The sequence below is a fragment of the Oculina patagonica genome, chromosome 9, assembly GCF_052425735.1.
Source record: "Oculina patagonica isolate OP01 chromosome 9, crgOcupat, whole genome shotgun sequence".
NCBI lineage: Eukaryota > Metazoa > Cnidaria > Anthozoa > Scleractinia > Oculinidae > Oculina > Oculina patagonica.
This window is the reverse complement of record NC_135766.1, coordinates 4,123,679-4,137,248: the sequence shown is the minus strand read 5'-3', so window position 1 is coordinate 4,137,248 and position 13,570 is coordinate 4,123,679. Positions and strand designations below refer to the sequence as shown.

Genomic DNA, 13,570 nt, shown 5'->3' with positions numbered 1-13,570 from the left:
TAAAAAGTATCACAAAAATCATAAAAAATATAAGAGTTTATATGGTTTGGGGGGACGCTGTCTCAAAATAAGAGACGTTTGTATGGATTTTAAACCACGTTTCAAGGCCCATAACTTCGTCTCTGTAATAATAATAATAATAATAATAATAATAATAAAAATAATAATAATAATAATAATAATAATAATAATAATAATAATAATAATAATAATCATTTATATAGCGCTATTTAGCTAATCTTTCATGGCGCTTAAGAGGACATATGCACAAATTTCAAACAAAAATGAAAATTCTTGGCAAGAGCTCTGTTACGGATTTCGCTCATTCTCTTACCATGGGTAGGCCTTTATATGAAATAAATCACAGTATACTTTGTTTGGCTAAATATCGATTTGTTTTCGAGAAAATCGATAATTCTAAAATCCAGCAAAATTGACGCTTTCGGAGCTCAAAATTTATGCCGAGTTTGTTAGCTTCGCGTCGAAAAATAAAGCACTCTGGAAGAAAAATACCTATTTAATATCGAAGAATAACATCAAATTAGTACGTCGAAAGCAATTTCTGCTCTTGAAGTCCTTTTATCTACAAAATATAATTAAGTTTATTCGACACACTTTTGATTTAATTCAAAATAGGTCAAACTTATCGCTTTATTTAAGTATGAGCGAAGCGAAATAAATGGCCGAAAATTTGGTACTAGACAGATAAATGATTGTTCTTTTCGATACTAAAAGGATTTCCTAGGGAAATGATTTAGTGCGATGCTTTCAGATCTCAAAGTTGCTTAAAATTCGTTAATTTAACCGACCGTGACATTGTTGATCTTATCAACATTATGTAAACAATCCACGCAAAGGTTAATTTTCCCCATGTGAACTTCAACTGAGCAAAATAAAAACATAGACTTGCTTACCGTGGTGTTCGCTGATACATTGTAAAACCTGTTTTCCTCATTTACGGCAAAACCTAAGCCCTCGGCGAAGCTGTTATCCTATTTTCTTGACGCGCCATTTGTAACTGATTTCCACGTCTTGAAGTGACAGTTCTTTTCCATGCATTCTTGAAAACAGTCCATTCTTAACTGATCAGTGTAAACAGGAATACGAAGTACTTTGCTTTAAATCAACTTAAAGCTTAGCAGCAGTGGTAGATAAATCGATACGACCGGCGAATCTTCGTTTCGAAAACCGCCATTTGAGATTTGTCGGCCCAGTTGTCCTGCGGTATGCAGATAATTAATTCACACTTGAGTAACTTCCGGCACATGAAATCGACAACCACCGCGACCAGATAGCACCCTGCTTTTTGGTGTATTGGTTGAGGCATTATTTTTATTATTTTAACATAAGCTCTCAATGAAAATTTTTTGGGCTGAACTTGTAATTAAGTTTCACTTCAGTAAGCCACCGTTCGAGAGAGTTGTTAAATGGTTGCATGAAAGCGCTTTTAACTTCCGGGTCGAAAGTTCTTCTGTTGCGTTGCTTCGCTTTGCTGCATATTTTTATCCAGTTCTTACCCTTGTTCAAATTCTTGATTAGGCTGAGGCAAAAGAGTTGTAGAGTCAACTCTCCCTTATTGAAGATCTCTATAAGACGGACACCTGGTGTTGGTCCTGTCCTTGCCGTTTTTTCAGTCATTTTTATACTCTAACCAGCTAGGCTACGTTTACACGGGACCGGACCGGAGCCGTTCCGAACTGGACCGGACCGGATCGGCCTCTGTTTACACGGAAGCGTTTGGCACCGATCCATGTGTTTACACAGGACGGTTCTGGAACCGGTCCGGAACGGTTCCATAACTTGACCTGCAAAATAGCAGGTCTAGTTTTGGTTCCGTCCCGCACCGGTTCCAGAACGGCCCCGTGTAAACAGAAGACATAATTATCCTATCCGAAAATCGGACCGAAACGTTCCAGACAGCAGCAGTGGTTGATAAATCGATTCGGCCGGCAAATCTTCTTTTCGAAAACTGCTATTTGAGTTTTGTAGGCCCTGCGGTGTGCAAATAATGTGTTTCACATTTGCGTAACTTCCGGCACATGAAATCGACAACCGCCGTGACCAGATAGCACCCTGCGTTTTGGTATAGTATTGGTTGAGGCACCATACTATTGCTATATTAATATAAGCTCTAAATGAAAAACGTTTGGGCTGAACATGTAATTAAGTTTCACTTCAGGTAGCCACCGTTTGTGAAAGTTGCTAAATAGTTGCATGACAGCGCTTTTAACTCCCGGGTCTAAAGGTGGATTTCCACTGACGCGTAATTTTTTACGTGCGTAAAAAAATTAGAGACAATGTATGAACGGTTTGCGTACACGTTTACGCAGGCCGTTCATACATTGTCTCTAATTTTTTCACGCACGTAAAAAATTACGCGTCAGTGGAAATCCACCATAAGGTTCTTCTGTTGCGTTGCTTCGCTTTATAGTTTTTTTTGTTCTTGCCTTTGTCCAAGTTCTTGATTAGGTCAAGGCAAAACAGGTGAAAGCAAAATCTAAGATGTTATCGTTGGATCCGTCTTCCGTGAATGTTAAAAAATATGACCATATATATATTCTGTTGGGGTCCGGCGTAAACAAGGGAAGGTGCCCCCCGCCAGAGCTTGCGGGGAGAGACAAGCGCCTCGCCGTCAGGGGACCCAAATGTATTAAAAATATCATGGTCATTATATAAATATTTTGTTTTTAAACCTGTTTTCCGGTGTGTTTTTGAGTTGATTTGGAAGCTATTAGGTGAAAAACGGTTTAAGTTTCAAATATTATCCGCAGTCTATTCCTTCGTAAATAAGACGTTTAATTATAATACGACTCAAGTTTCCAAACAACAAGAGATATAAAGTAATAACTTAATAATCACCATAATTCTCAATTCAATAGGCGAACTTTATTAGGAAGGAGTTGTCGAAGCTGGGGTATTCCCCCAAAACGGCTCTGTGCCGTCCAATGAGGTCGTGGCTTTGGGTTCCCGATCTAGAACGGGATTTTCAATATCAGACGATATCTAGAACGAGATATGGTATTTTGAACACACAAAAGTTCCAAAATATCAGCAGCCAAAACGGGGCGACTTGTTTCTAGAACGCGGTATCTTTTGAATGCAAGTTCTTTCTAACTGAATACCAGAGGCCCTTCCAATTACGCTGGTAAAAAGGGAATGTTATGCTTCTAACAATGCTTGTTTTTTGTCCGATATAATGCTCAACTGTAATTATGCTCATTTTTTTTTTTAAATAATGCTACTTTGGTATAAATGCTTTGTTGTACTTTGCAGAAATAAATACAAAAAATGGCATCACGTCAGAAGTCCATAACAAACTTCTGATTACGTGTACTTTTCTTCACCTAGCTTTAATCTAATGAAGTGAAAAGCACCCTTTCCTTTATTTTTACACCAATATACACCTTGGCGTAAACAGTCATAAATGTTCAGCGTTTTATTATAAATTGTTTACCGTGACTGGTATTACAACTGCATATACATGATATATGGTCCCTTTTTCCTCCACCCCTTCCCCACCTTTCATTCCCGTTTTTATTTCGCCCAATCCTCCACAGGAGAAAGAAGGAGAGCTTGTTTACAGGCTAGACTACACAGAATATATATTTTTAACTGACATTCACGGGAGACGGATCCAACGACGCCATCTAAGGTTTTGTGTACAGCCAACTCTCTCTGAAACGGGTACCTTCGGGACCGGCTCCAACTAGATTTAGATTTTTTAGATTAGATTTTTTATTATTTCACACTATTTACAGATCAGTTCGGATTTTAACGTCGTTTCAAATTTTCCACTGAAGAAGAGGCAAGAATTTGAACAAGGGTAAGAACTGGATAAAAAATATGAAACAAAGCGAAGCAACGCAACAGAAGAACTTTCTACCCGGATTTCATGCAACCATTTAACAACTCTCCCGAACGGTGGCTAACTGAAGTGAAACTTTATTGCAAGTTCAGCTTAAAAGTTTTTCACTGAGAGCTTATGTTAAAATGATAAAAATAGTGCCTCGACCAATATTTCGAAAAGGAGGGTGCTATCTAACCTGCGATCAGGTGTTATTTTTCTCGCGGTGGAGGGGTAAGCCTGATCGCAGGTTAGGTGCTATCTGGTCACGGTGGTTGTCGATTTCATGTGCCGGAAGTTACTCAAGTGTGAATTAATTATCTGCATACCGCAGGACAACTGGGCCGACAAATCTCAAATGGCGGTTTTCGAAACGAAGATTCGCCGGTCGTATCGATTTATCTACCACTGCTGCTAAGCTTTAAGTTGATTTAAAGCAAAGTACTTCGTATTCCTGTTTACACTGATCAGTTAAGAATGGACTGTTTTCAAGAATGCATGGAAAAGAACTGTCACTTCAAGACGTGGAAATCAGTTACAAATGGCGCGTCAAGAAAATAGGATAACAGCTTCGCCGAGGGCTTAGGTTTTGTCGTAAATGAGGAAAACAGGATTTACAATGTATCAGCGAACACCACGGTAAGCAAGTCTATGTTTTTATTTTACTCAGTTGAAGTTTACATGGGGAAAATTAACCTTTGCGTGGATTGTTTACATAATGTTGATAAGATCAACAATGTCACGGTCGGTTAAATTAACGAATTTTAAGCAACTTTGAGATCTGAAAGCATCGCACTAAATCATTTCCCTAGGAAATCCTTTTAGTATCGAAAAGAACAATCATTTATCTGTCTAGTACCAAATTTTCGGCCATTTATTTCGCTTCGCTCATACTTAAATAAAGCGATAAGTTTGACCTATTTTGAATTAAATCAAAAGTGTGTCGAATAAACTTAATTATATTTTGTAGATAAAAGGACTTCAAGAGCAGAAATTGCTTTCGACGTACTAATTTAATGTTATTCTTCGATATTAAATAGGTATTTTTCTTCCAGAGTGCTTAATTTTTCGACGCGAAGCTAACAAACTCGGCATAAATTTTGAGCTCCGAAAGCGTCAATTTTGCTAGATTTTAGAATTATCGATTTTCTCGAAAACAAATCGATATTTAGCCAAACAAAGTATACTGTGATTTATTTCATATTGAGACCTACCCATGGCAAGAGTATGAGCGAAATCCATTTAAGGACTCTTACCGACATATGTTTGACCGTAGGAAACCTGTGCTCTTAACAATCACTATGCTAAAATATAAAAATACCTAACTAAATTAAATCTACTGAGCTAAAATATTAATACATGCACAAAATGAAGTTATAAAAGTTAAAAATTTAAAAGCTAAAAATATCATGATTATTTAATTAACAGGACTTTAAGTATAAAAACGTGTATAAGAAATAAAAATTAAATTCATCCTAAAAGCGTCAAACTTGGTCAAATGACCAATCTCACCGAGTCCTTTCATGTGAAGGTGTCAGATTAACGATTGCTTAAAATTAAAAACTCGCCCTAGTCCCCTGCGCAACCTCGTAATGGCCAAATCTTGCGTGATCGTGACAAAGGAGCCAACAGAGCCGCGTGGGTCTGAAACGATTTAACGACAGAAAAAATGGTGGAAATCAGTTTTTCCGTCAACGCAGTTGTACTTATTATTCCATATGACAACTTTAGCAATTTATTCCTGTCTGTTTCTTAATCGGTTACTTCAGTGGCTGCTGAAAATTCTGCTAAATGTTTCAAACATTCTTCATAAAATTTAGGCAACTTTATAGGCAATTTTTTAATATCAAAGACGCAATCAAAAAACAATTTACCTCCAATTGGATTTAAATAATGTAAGATAATTAATTTTCAACTACTCCGTTGAGTTTCAAAAACTTTTTGCATCAGACTAGTCGTTGAGTTGTAATAATTGATTCTAAATGTGGTTCAGTCAAACCGCCGCTTTCTTGGTCACTTATAAGGATTGAACGCTTAACTTTTTCCTTTCCAAATAAACTGAAATATTAATTTGTTTCCTTCTTTGATTATGTCTTTGTGAACGCTTACCAAACCAGCTCGATACATAAAGATAGGGATAACAAAGGTCTTAACTAACTGCATTCTGCCGAGAATTGTCAAGTTCCTCCGGCCAATTCCATGTGGTATAACTCCAAATTTTCTCAATTCTCGTTTAAACACACATGTAGATGTTTATCTAAGACATACCTGAGAATTGGCTTGGGTTGTTAGAAGGCAGACTATTTACCAATGCATCGTAGTCCCACAAAATGTTGTGATATGGAACAAAATAGCCTGTCTAACAGCTAAACATTTCTTGGCACCAAAATACAACAAAGCAACTGTTATGCGCCAAAATTCCTTTTGTACCTTCATCCTTAGTAGTTTTCCATTATCGTGGTTCTTTTCTCTTGACAAAAGTGTGTACAGAACTCAAGAACGATCAATTTGTTTCTTAAAACTTTCTTGGCGGTGATGAAAAATTGTTTTGCGTTATTATCATCTCTGTGACTGATATCACTACTGCGCAGACTCAATTTACCCCACAATATCCAAAGAAGGAATCATGTGAGATCGAGAAAACATTTCTGCCTCAACAATTGCTTTCGAAGCTGTTTTCCCTCCCGAATGTGCTGAACTTGTACGTAACCGCTTGTAACACGTGAAACAAAAAGTATTTCAGGAGTTATTATGATTGTTGTCCATTCAAAGGCTCAGCAAGAATCGGTATAAATCTGATCAAAGAAAGGGAAATCGTTAAAAGACAGCCTGGTCTCAACATCTTCGCCAAGTTCAGGAAGAGAGGGAAAAGAATAGTATATCTTTTAATTATTTTATATTTTTTAAGCAGACAGTAGTTTATCGCTTCGAAATTAGATGCAGCGAGTATTGTTGATTTATTTACTGCGTGGAAAAGAGCTATTTTTTTCCTTTCTTCACATTTATCACTTTTAAAGGGCTTTACAGCTAAAGTTACTATTTGAGACAGATTGGTTTGTTTACAGCCTGATGGTAACAGAATTAGTGGAGATGTAGGCATTGGGGATGATTTTAAAAGACAACAAAATAAGTGGAAGTCTAAGAGCCTAAGTGCAAGATTATTTCATACTACAGAGATTATTAAGATGATAACATAGTTCATTGAGAAGAGAAAAGAGGTGATCATGATATCAGTGGCTGCCACAGGTATGGCATGTATTGTTATGAAAATAGCCTTGTAAATTATTGTTGTTTTTATGTTGATACAATTCAAAACTCAAATTGGTTGTTTTACCTGTGCGAGGCAGTCTGGACAAATTGCAAGTGTGTCGTCGGTTTTGTACCTCCTCTTTACATAATTTGTTTTTAAAATTGTTTTGATTTGCTCGGCCATCGCAAGTTTATCAATGTTAGCGGATTTTATATCCATGCCACCGCCATTGCACAGGACTTGCAAATTTTACTTATTTGGCAGCTACACAGTGATCACATGTATATATTTATTAGTTAGTTCATAGCCCATGAGTTTAGCTCTGGAGTATGTACATATGTAGCATTGAAAACAGATTTATTTTGCATATTTTGAATTCATTATTGAGAACATTATTGGCATGTGACCATCAGCTTAGGTTGCGGGAGGTTGAGATAAAAAAAGTAGTATTTTGTTTAGGAACAACTGATGAACCGTTCGAGCAGAGACACATGCTGTGATCTCCAAAAAGTAGCCTCTATCCTGGCCACAATTCCTGCACATGAGTGTAGTTCGAAATAGAAAATTTCAAAGCAACAAAATGAGTTCAACACGCATACTTCCTTATGTGCTTAAAGAATACGGAAATATATACATGAATTGGTAACATTGCCTATCGCCAGCACCTTGACTGCTAAAGAGTGGGGACGCTTGTCAATTTATTCAGGCGTACTGGCTGGGGGCTAGGAAGGCTTGGAACGAGGAGCATGGGAACGTCTCTTATGTGCTCATATGATAAATTCATATGTAAGAGTATTTTCACTTCATATGCAGGCCTATGCTAGTGCATCGTATAACCCTCCTTTTGTTTTCGACTGTTTCGTAAAAATTTGGGCAACTTACGAAAATTTTTTGGCCAATTGGTACACCGCCCCCTCCTGGTAAAAAATGCCCACGGTACGCCTATAAGGGTGACAGGGAAGACTGGACCACTGTGATTAAAAGAAAGTGTTATAGTCTAGGAACAGTCCGTTTGTTCAAAAAATATTAATTGAGCACTTTACATTTGTACGGAGAAACCAGTTATTCGGGTGAAAAATCAAATTAAACGTTCCTTCCCACTGGAAAATATGTTGGGATTAAAAAAGAATACTTTCAGAGGTTTTCCTCTTTGCTTGTTTTAACCGGAATGCTCGGGATATCACTGTACCATTTTTCTTTTTCGCACTATTACCATGCTCCTGGATGAAATACGCGGCTGTTCCGGTGGGAAATCAACTATGGTTTTTCCACTCTACACGCTCGTCCCGTACCATTGTATTTGCTGAAAAATTGCTCTGTTTCATTTGCCGGAACGTTCTCACCGGTTTCTCCACACAAATGAAAAGCGCCCATTTTTAGCAATTCAAACGCATTATTACTGAAAACAAAAGTGGCATCTTAATTTTAAGTTTATAAAAGTTTAAATGATTAGTACCGTTACCTTTTGTTGTACTTTCTGGTGTTGATTTTTTTAGTTAAATTAAAGCGATGTGCTACATGATTTTACCTGTTTATTGTGGAAGAAGGAATAAACAGGTAATTCAAAAACAAACTTAAAAATAATAATAAATAATAATAAAAATTAGACGCAAGTTTACACAAAACAGTTATTTGAACACATCTAAAATAAATAAACAAGCAAACAAAAAACAAAACTAAAATAGCACATTTTACTTGCAGCTAGCAGTCGCTGAATTGTTCCCTTAAGGTAAATTTTATAGTAACAAAATAAATGTCAACTGTACATATGATCCACATGTTAAGAGAACAGGTTAAAAATCTTCCTAAGCGCTTTTTTCATGTAATTGAAATTTATGGAGCAAAAGCATCCCGAATAGAGCAAAAATTCGCATGATTTAGGATTTTAGGTATTTTAGCTTAAGAGAACAGGTCAAAAATCTTCCTAAGGCGCTTTTTTCCTGTAATTGCAATTTATGGAGCAAAAGCAACCCGAATCGAGCAAAAATTCGCATGATTTAGGATTTTAGGTATTTTAGCCTAAAATTCGATGTCATCGAGTTACAAAAGTCCGTGCATGCTTAGCGTGACACACATGATAAAAATGTTATTCTTACTGTGCTTGAATTTATTGTGAACTGATCTGCCGCTTTTATTTCTTGGTCGTAGAAATGAAAATACAGTTGAACCCCGGTAACTCGAACTCTGATCATGAAGGGAAACGAAAAACAGTTCGAGTTAGCGGGGTTTTCGAGTTAACCGAGTAAAAATGACTGAAAAGTGGGTCCAAGGGAAAAATGGAAGTTAGTTCGAGTTAGCGGGGTTGTTCGAGTTATCCGAGTTCGAGTTACCGGGGTTCTACTGTAGTGACAGTACATGACCGGTGAAATTAAAGGCTTTTTTTAACTATAAACAAACCAAAAAAGGACACGTCGATTGTTGTTTTCTCTTCTTAATTTGTTTACTCACTTGCCATCCTCCACTGACTCTCATTTCTTCTTTGTTCCTCAGAATGTCAAAACTACCAAAATCTGACCAGTGCTGATAGAAAGATTACCTACTCCAATAGCACCAACAGCTTATGTGACAGTGAACTTGGTCCTGGCTGGTTCCGTTTTCAAGGATCTGCGAGCACTAGAATGCCTACTTCATGTCCACCTGAAAGCAAGTGTGGCACTGACGCAACCGGCTGGTTAAATGGTGGACATCCTACAGTCGCTGACGGCAAAGCAACCAGGCAGGTCTGCTTTCACTGGATTTCAAACTGCTGTTGGAGTTCCACCAACATTCAAGTGAGAAACTGCGGTCCTTTCTATGTCTATTACTTCAATGGTACACCGGGCTGTCAATACCGCTACTGTGGCACTGACTAAATCAAACATTAAGTTATAATGTATGCAGTAAACCTCAAATATGAACAAAAACAAGAAAAAACCTTATATTTCTCATGTCCCTTGCTTACTTAGAATTCAGACTGTTGTTGTGATTTATGATAATAATAATAATCAACTTTATTTAATGAGGGTAGACACATGACAGTAAAAAACTGAAAAACCAGTGGCCCTCTAATATATAATACAATTAAGAATTAAGAATTAAAAATTCGTTAAAATACGCTAAAATAAAAAAAAATAAGTATAAATTACCCTAAAAACAGACGAAATTAATATAAACGGAATGAAACTAGAAGATACTGAAACGATCTAAATGTTTGTAGCTGTCCTTAAAATAATCAAATATGGCCTTCTTAAAACTTGCTAAACTTGGTTTGCTTCTTATGTTACTTGGTATTTTGATTAAGACAAAAAGGCCGCTATAGCACTGTTGTTTCCATTCTTTTGACACACTCTTTCCTCTTATGGCCCTCACCTAGGAAAAAATAAGTCCAACCGTATCGAAAGCATGTTTTACCTGATTGGGAGAAAAATAATTAAGCGGTCTTAGGAAAATATGGTCAAAAAACTGACCAACCGACCAAAAAAGCCATATACAGCAAAAACCGCGAGTAAGAAACTAACATTGAAAAACCTATTAGGCTAAAAGTTGCAAATTAGATGCCATTTTTATAAGAACCTATATTAAGCCTAACATTTGAAAACAGGTTCTTATTTTCTAAAATTGATTAAATGTGGAAAATATGAAAAGTCAACATTCTGGATCCTCTTTGGAGATACGTAACCTATACTTAAGTCTTATTACCCCAGATGCCATGTAATACAAATTTTAATTATACAAGAAAATGGCGGAGTTCTACTAAAATCTCTATTTAACAACATTGAATTTTTTCCTCAGAAATTAAGAACCTATTAAGAACCTAATTAGCCTAAATTTGTGTTAAAACCCTTTATGTAAGAACCTGTTTAGTCTAATCTGAAAAACAATAGGTTCTTACTCGCGGGTTTTTACTATATTAATAGAACAAAAACAAATTCAAGTCGGAAATATATAAGTTATTCATTAATATAAGTATTCATTTATCATACCTCCTCCATTCCATTAAAAAACTTGTTCCTTCCAGCGGTGGTACAAAACGAAACGCCGATAACAAAAACCTTTAAAAAATCTTAGTTATCTACTTGGTCATATCAACCTCGCGAGAAAGACAGCGAAATACTGGTATTTATGACCTATAGCGGGGAAGGTGGGCGGGGCTATGAGAGCCGGGCGCATTTCAACTTAGCTGATATTTTTGGTTCGATTGCTTCAAAACGGGCATTTGTGGATCGTCAAAAGAGTTACTCAATTTTAATAAAATTCTATTAGAAAGTCCACTAGACCGGTCAAAAGTCCCCTTCCCCTTTACGGCCAAATAATTGATTTTCTCTTGTTGCTATCAAAAACCCTTCCTATGCCCGGCTCTCATAGCCCGGCTCTCATAGCCCCGCCCACCTTCCCCGCTATAGGTCATAAATACCAGTATTTCGCTGTCTTTCTCGCGAGGTTGATATGACCAAGCGACCGTTCCATACGTTTCCAGAACTGTGAATTGTTTCAAAGGCACTTACTCCTCATTTAGTGATAACTTCTTTTTAACTTTGTACTTTTACAAGTGCCACGCACCACCCGGAAATTTATGTTTCCATTTATCATCGATTATAAGACTAATAGATACCGTACATGGAAGAGTACTATGTATATATTGAATCTTATTATCTTTAGTATATTTTGCTATAAAATACTTGTATTTAGCTATTTTATAAGAAGGGCATTTGAAGTTTACTAATGGTACATTTGTAGCAGTTTTATCACAGGTAACCAAAGCGTACTATAAAGGTTTGTATTCTCTATTTTTCAATTGCCCATAATACACTTTGTTTGGCCCCCAAATTTTGCATCGACTTTAGAAAGCCGACTCTACTCGCATTTAAGAAGAACTAACAAATCTATCTCTTCATATGGATACACGGGGCTTTAATTCAATCGACGATAATTGGAGCTGCTTCGAAGACAACATCCACCGTATAATGGATTCTTGCATCCCCTCAAAGTGGACTAGCTCACGATATAATCTACCATGGTTCAATCACTCTTTGAAACGTCTTGCCAGGCGTAAACAAAGGCTCTATAATAAAGCAAAATCATCTGGAAATCGTAATGATTGGGAGGCATTCCGCGTGGCTAGAAAACAAATGCACAAAAGTCTTAAAGAAGCAAGGAATGCATATATTTCTGATTATTTAGGGGAAGCTATCGAAGAAAACCCTAAGCGATTCTGGTCCTATATCAAACAACTGAACAAAGAAGAGCTGGGGATTGCAGATTTCGAAATAAATGGTTCCATAATTAGCGATAACAAATCAAAGGCTGACTTGTTAAACAATCAGTTCGTAAGTGTCTTTACTCAGGAAGACTTATCAAACATCCCAGATATTGAATATGACAGAATACCAGCTATTGACAGTCTGTCTATCACCATTAATGGCGTTGCAAAGCAGTTATCGCTGTTGAAGACAAATAAAGCTTCTGGACCTGATGCCATTCCACCGTGGTTTCTAAAAGAATACGCAGTCGAAATTGCTCCTATCCTAACTAATATCTTCCAGGATTCTATCGTGAGTGGAACCGTACCATATAGATGGAAATCGGCAAATGTATGTGGTGTCTTTAAAAAAGGGAAAAAGTCCGATCCTTCCAACTACAGACCCATATCTCTAACCTGCATAGCATCGAAAATCCTCGAACATATTGTACACAGCCATGTGATGAAACATTTTGATCATTATAACATACTATCAGACTGTCAGCATGGCTTCAGATCAAAAAGATCTACAGAACTTCAATTAATACTTACTATTCATGACATTACAAGTTCTCTACAACAAAACAAATCTATTCATGCTGCTGTGTTAGACTTTTCGAAAGCCTTTGATAAAGTTCCACACCAACGCTTACTAATGAAGCTGGAGCGTTACGGTATCCATGGTAACCTTTTGTCCTGGATGGAATCCTTTCTCACTAAGAGGGTACAAACTGTCATCTGTGAGGGTGCAACATCTACCTCCTCCCCAGTGACCTCGGGTGTACCACAAGGGTCAGTATTAGGCCCACTGTTGTTCCTAACGTACATCAACGACCTGCCAAACGGTCTAACCTCTACAGTTAAGCTGTTTGCCGATGACACCCTTTTATACGGTGTGGGGGTTGAAGACTCAGATTACGACAATCTCCAAGACGACCTCAATAAATTAGAAATCTGGCAAAACGAGTGGCAAATGGAATTTAACCCTTCTAAATGCAACATCATCTGCATTTCAAATAAGCAAAGTCCTCCTCAACGGACATATACTTTCTGTGGGTCCAAACTTGAGCAAGTTGACAGTAAACTAAAGTGGTCTGAACATATCTCATCTATCTCAAGCAAGGCAAGTCGGTCCTTGGGGCTGATCAAGAGAAATCTCTGGAACTGCCCCAGGAAAGTACGCGAAACGGCCTATACCAGCATCGTCCGACCCAAATTGGAGTACGCAAGTGCCTCGTGGGACCCACACCACAAAAAA

The 13,570-nt window shown here is 37.3% G+C and overlaps 1 protein-coding gene across 1 annotated transcript in view; it reads left to right on the top strand.

The window, feature by feature from the left end:
* Positions 1-10,035, top strand: part of LOC144665201 (uncharacterized) — a 34,774-nt gene extending 24,739 nt beyond the window's left edge. The window contains exon 17 of the mRNA XM_078526388.1: positions 9,585-10,035. Coding sequence (XP_078382514.1) covers positions 9,585-9,946 — 362 coding nt within the window. The 3' untranslated portion in view covers positions 9,947-10,035. The remainder of the gene's footprint in view (positions 1-9,584) is intronic.
* The last annotated feature ends 3,535 nt before the right edge of the window (positions 10,036-13,570 follow it).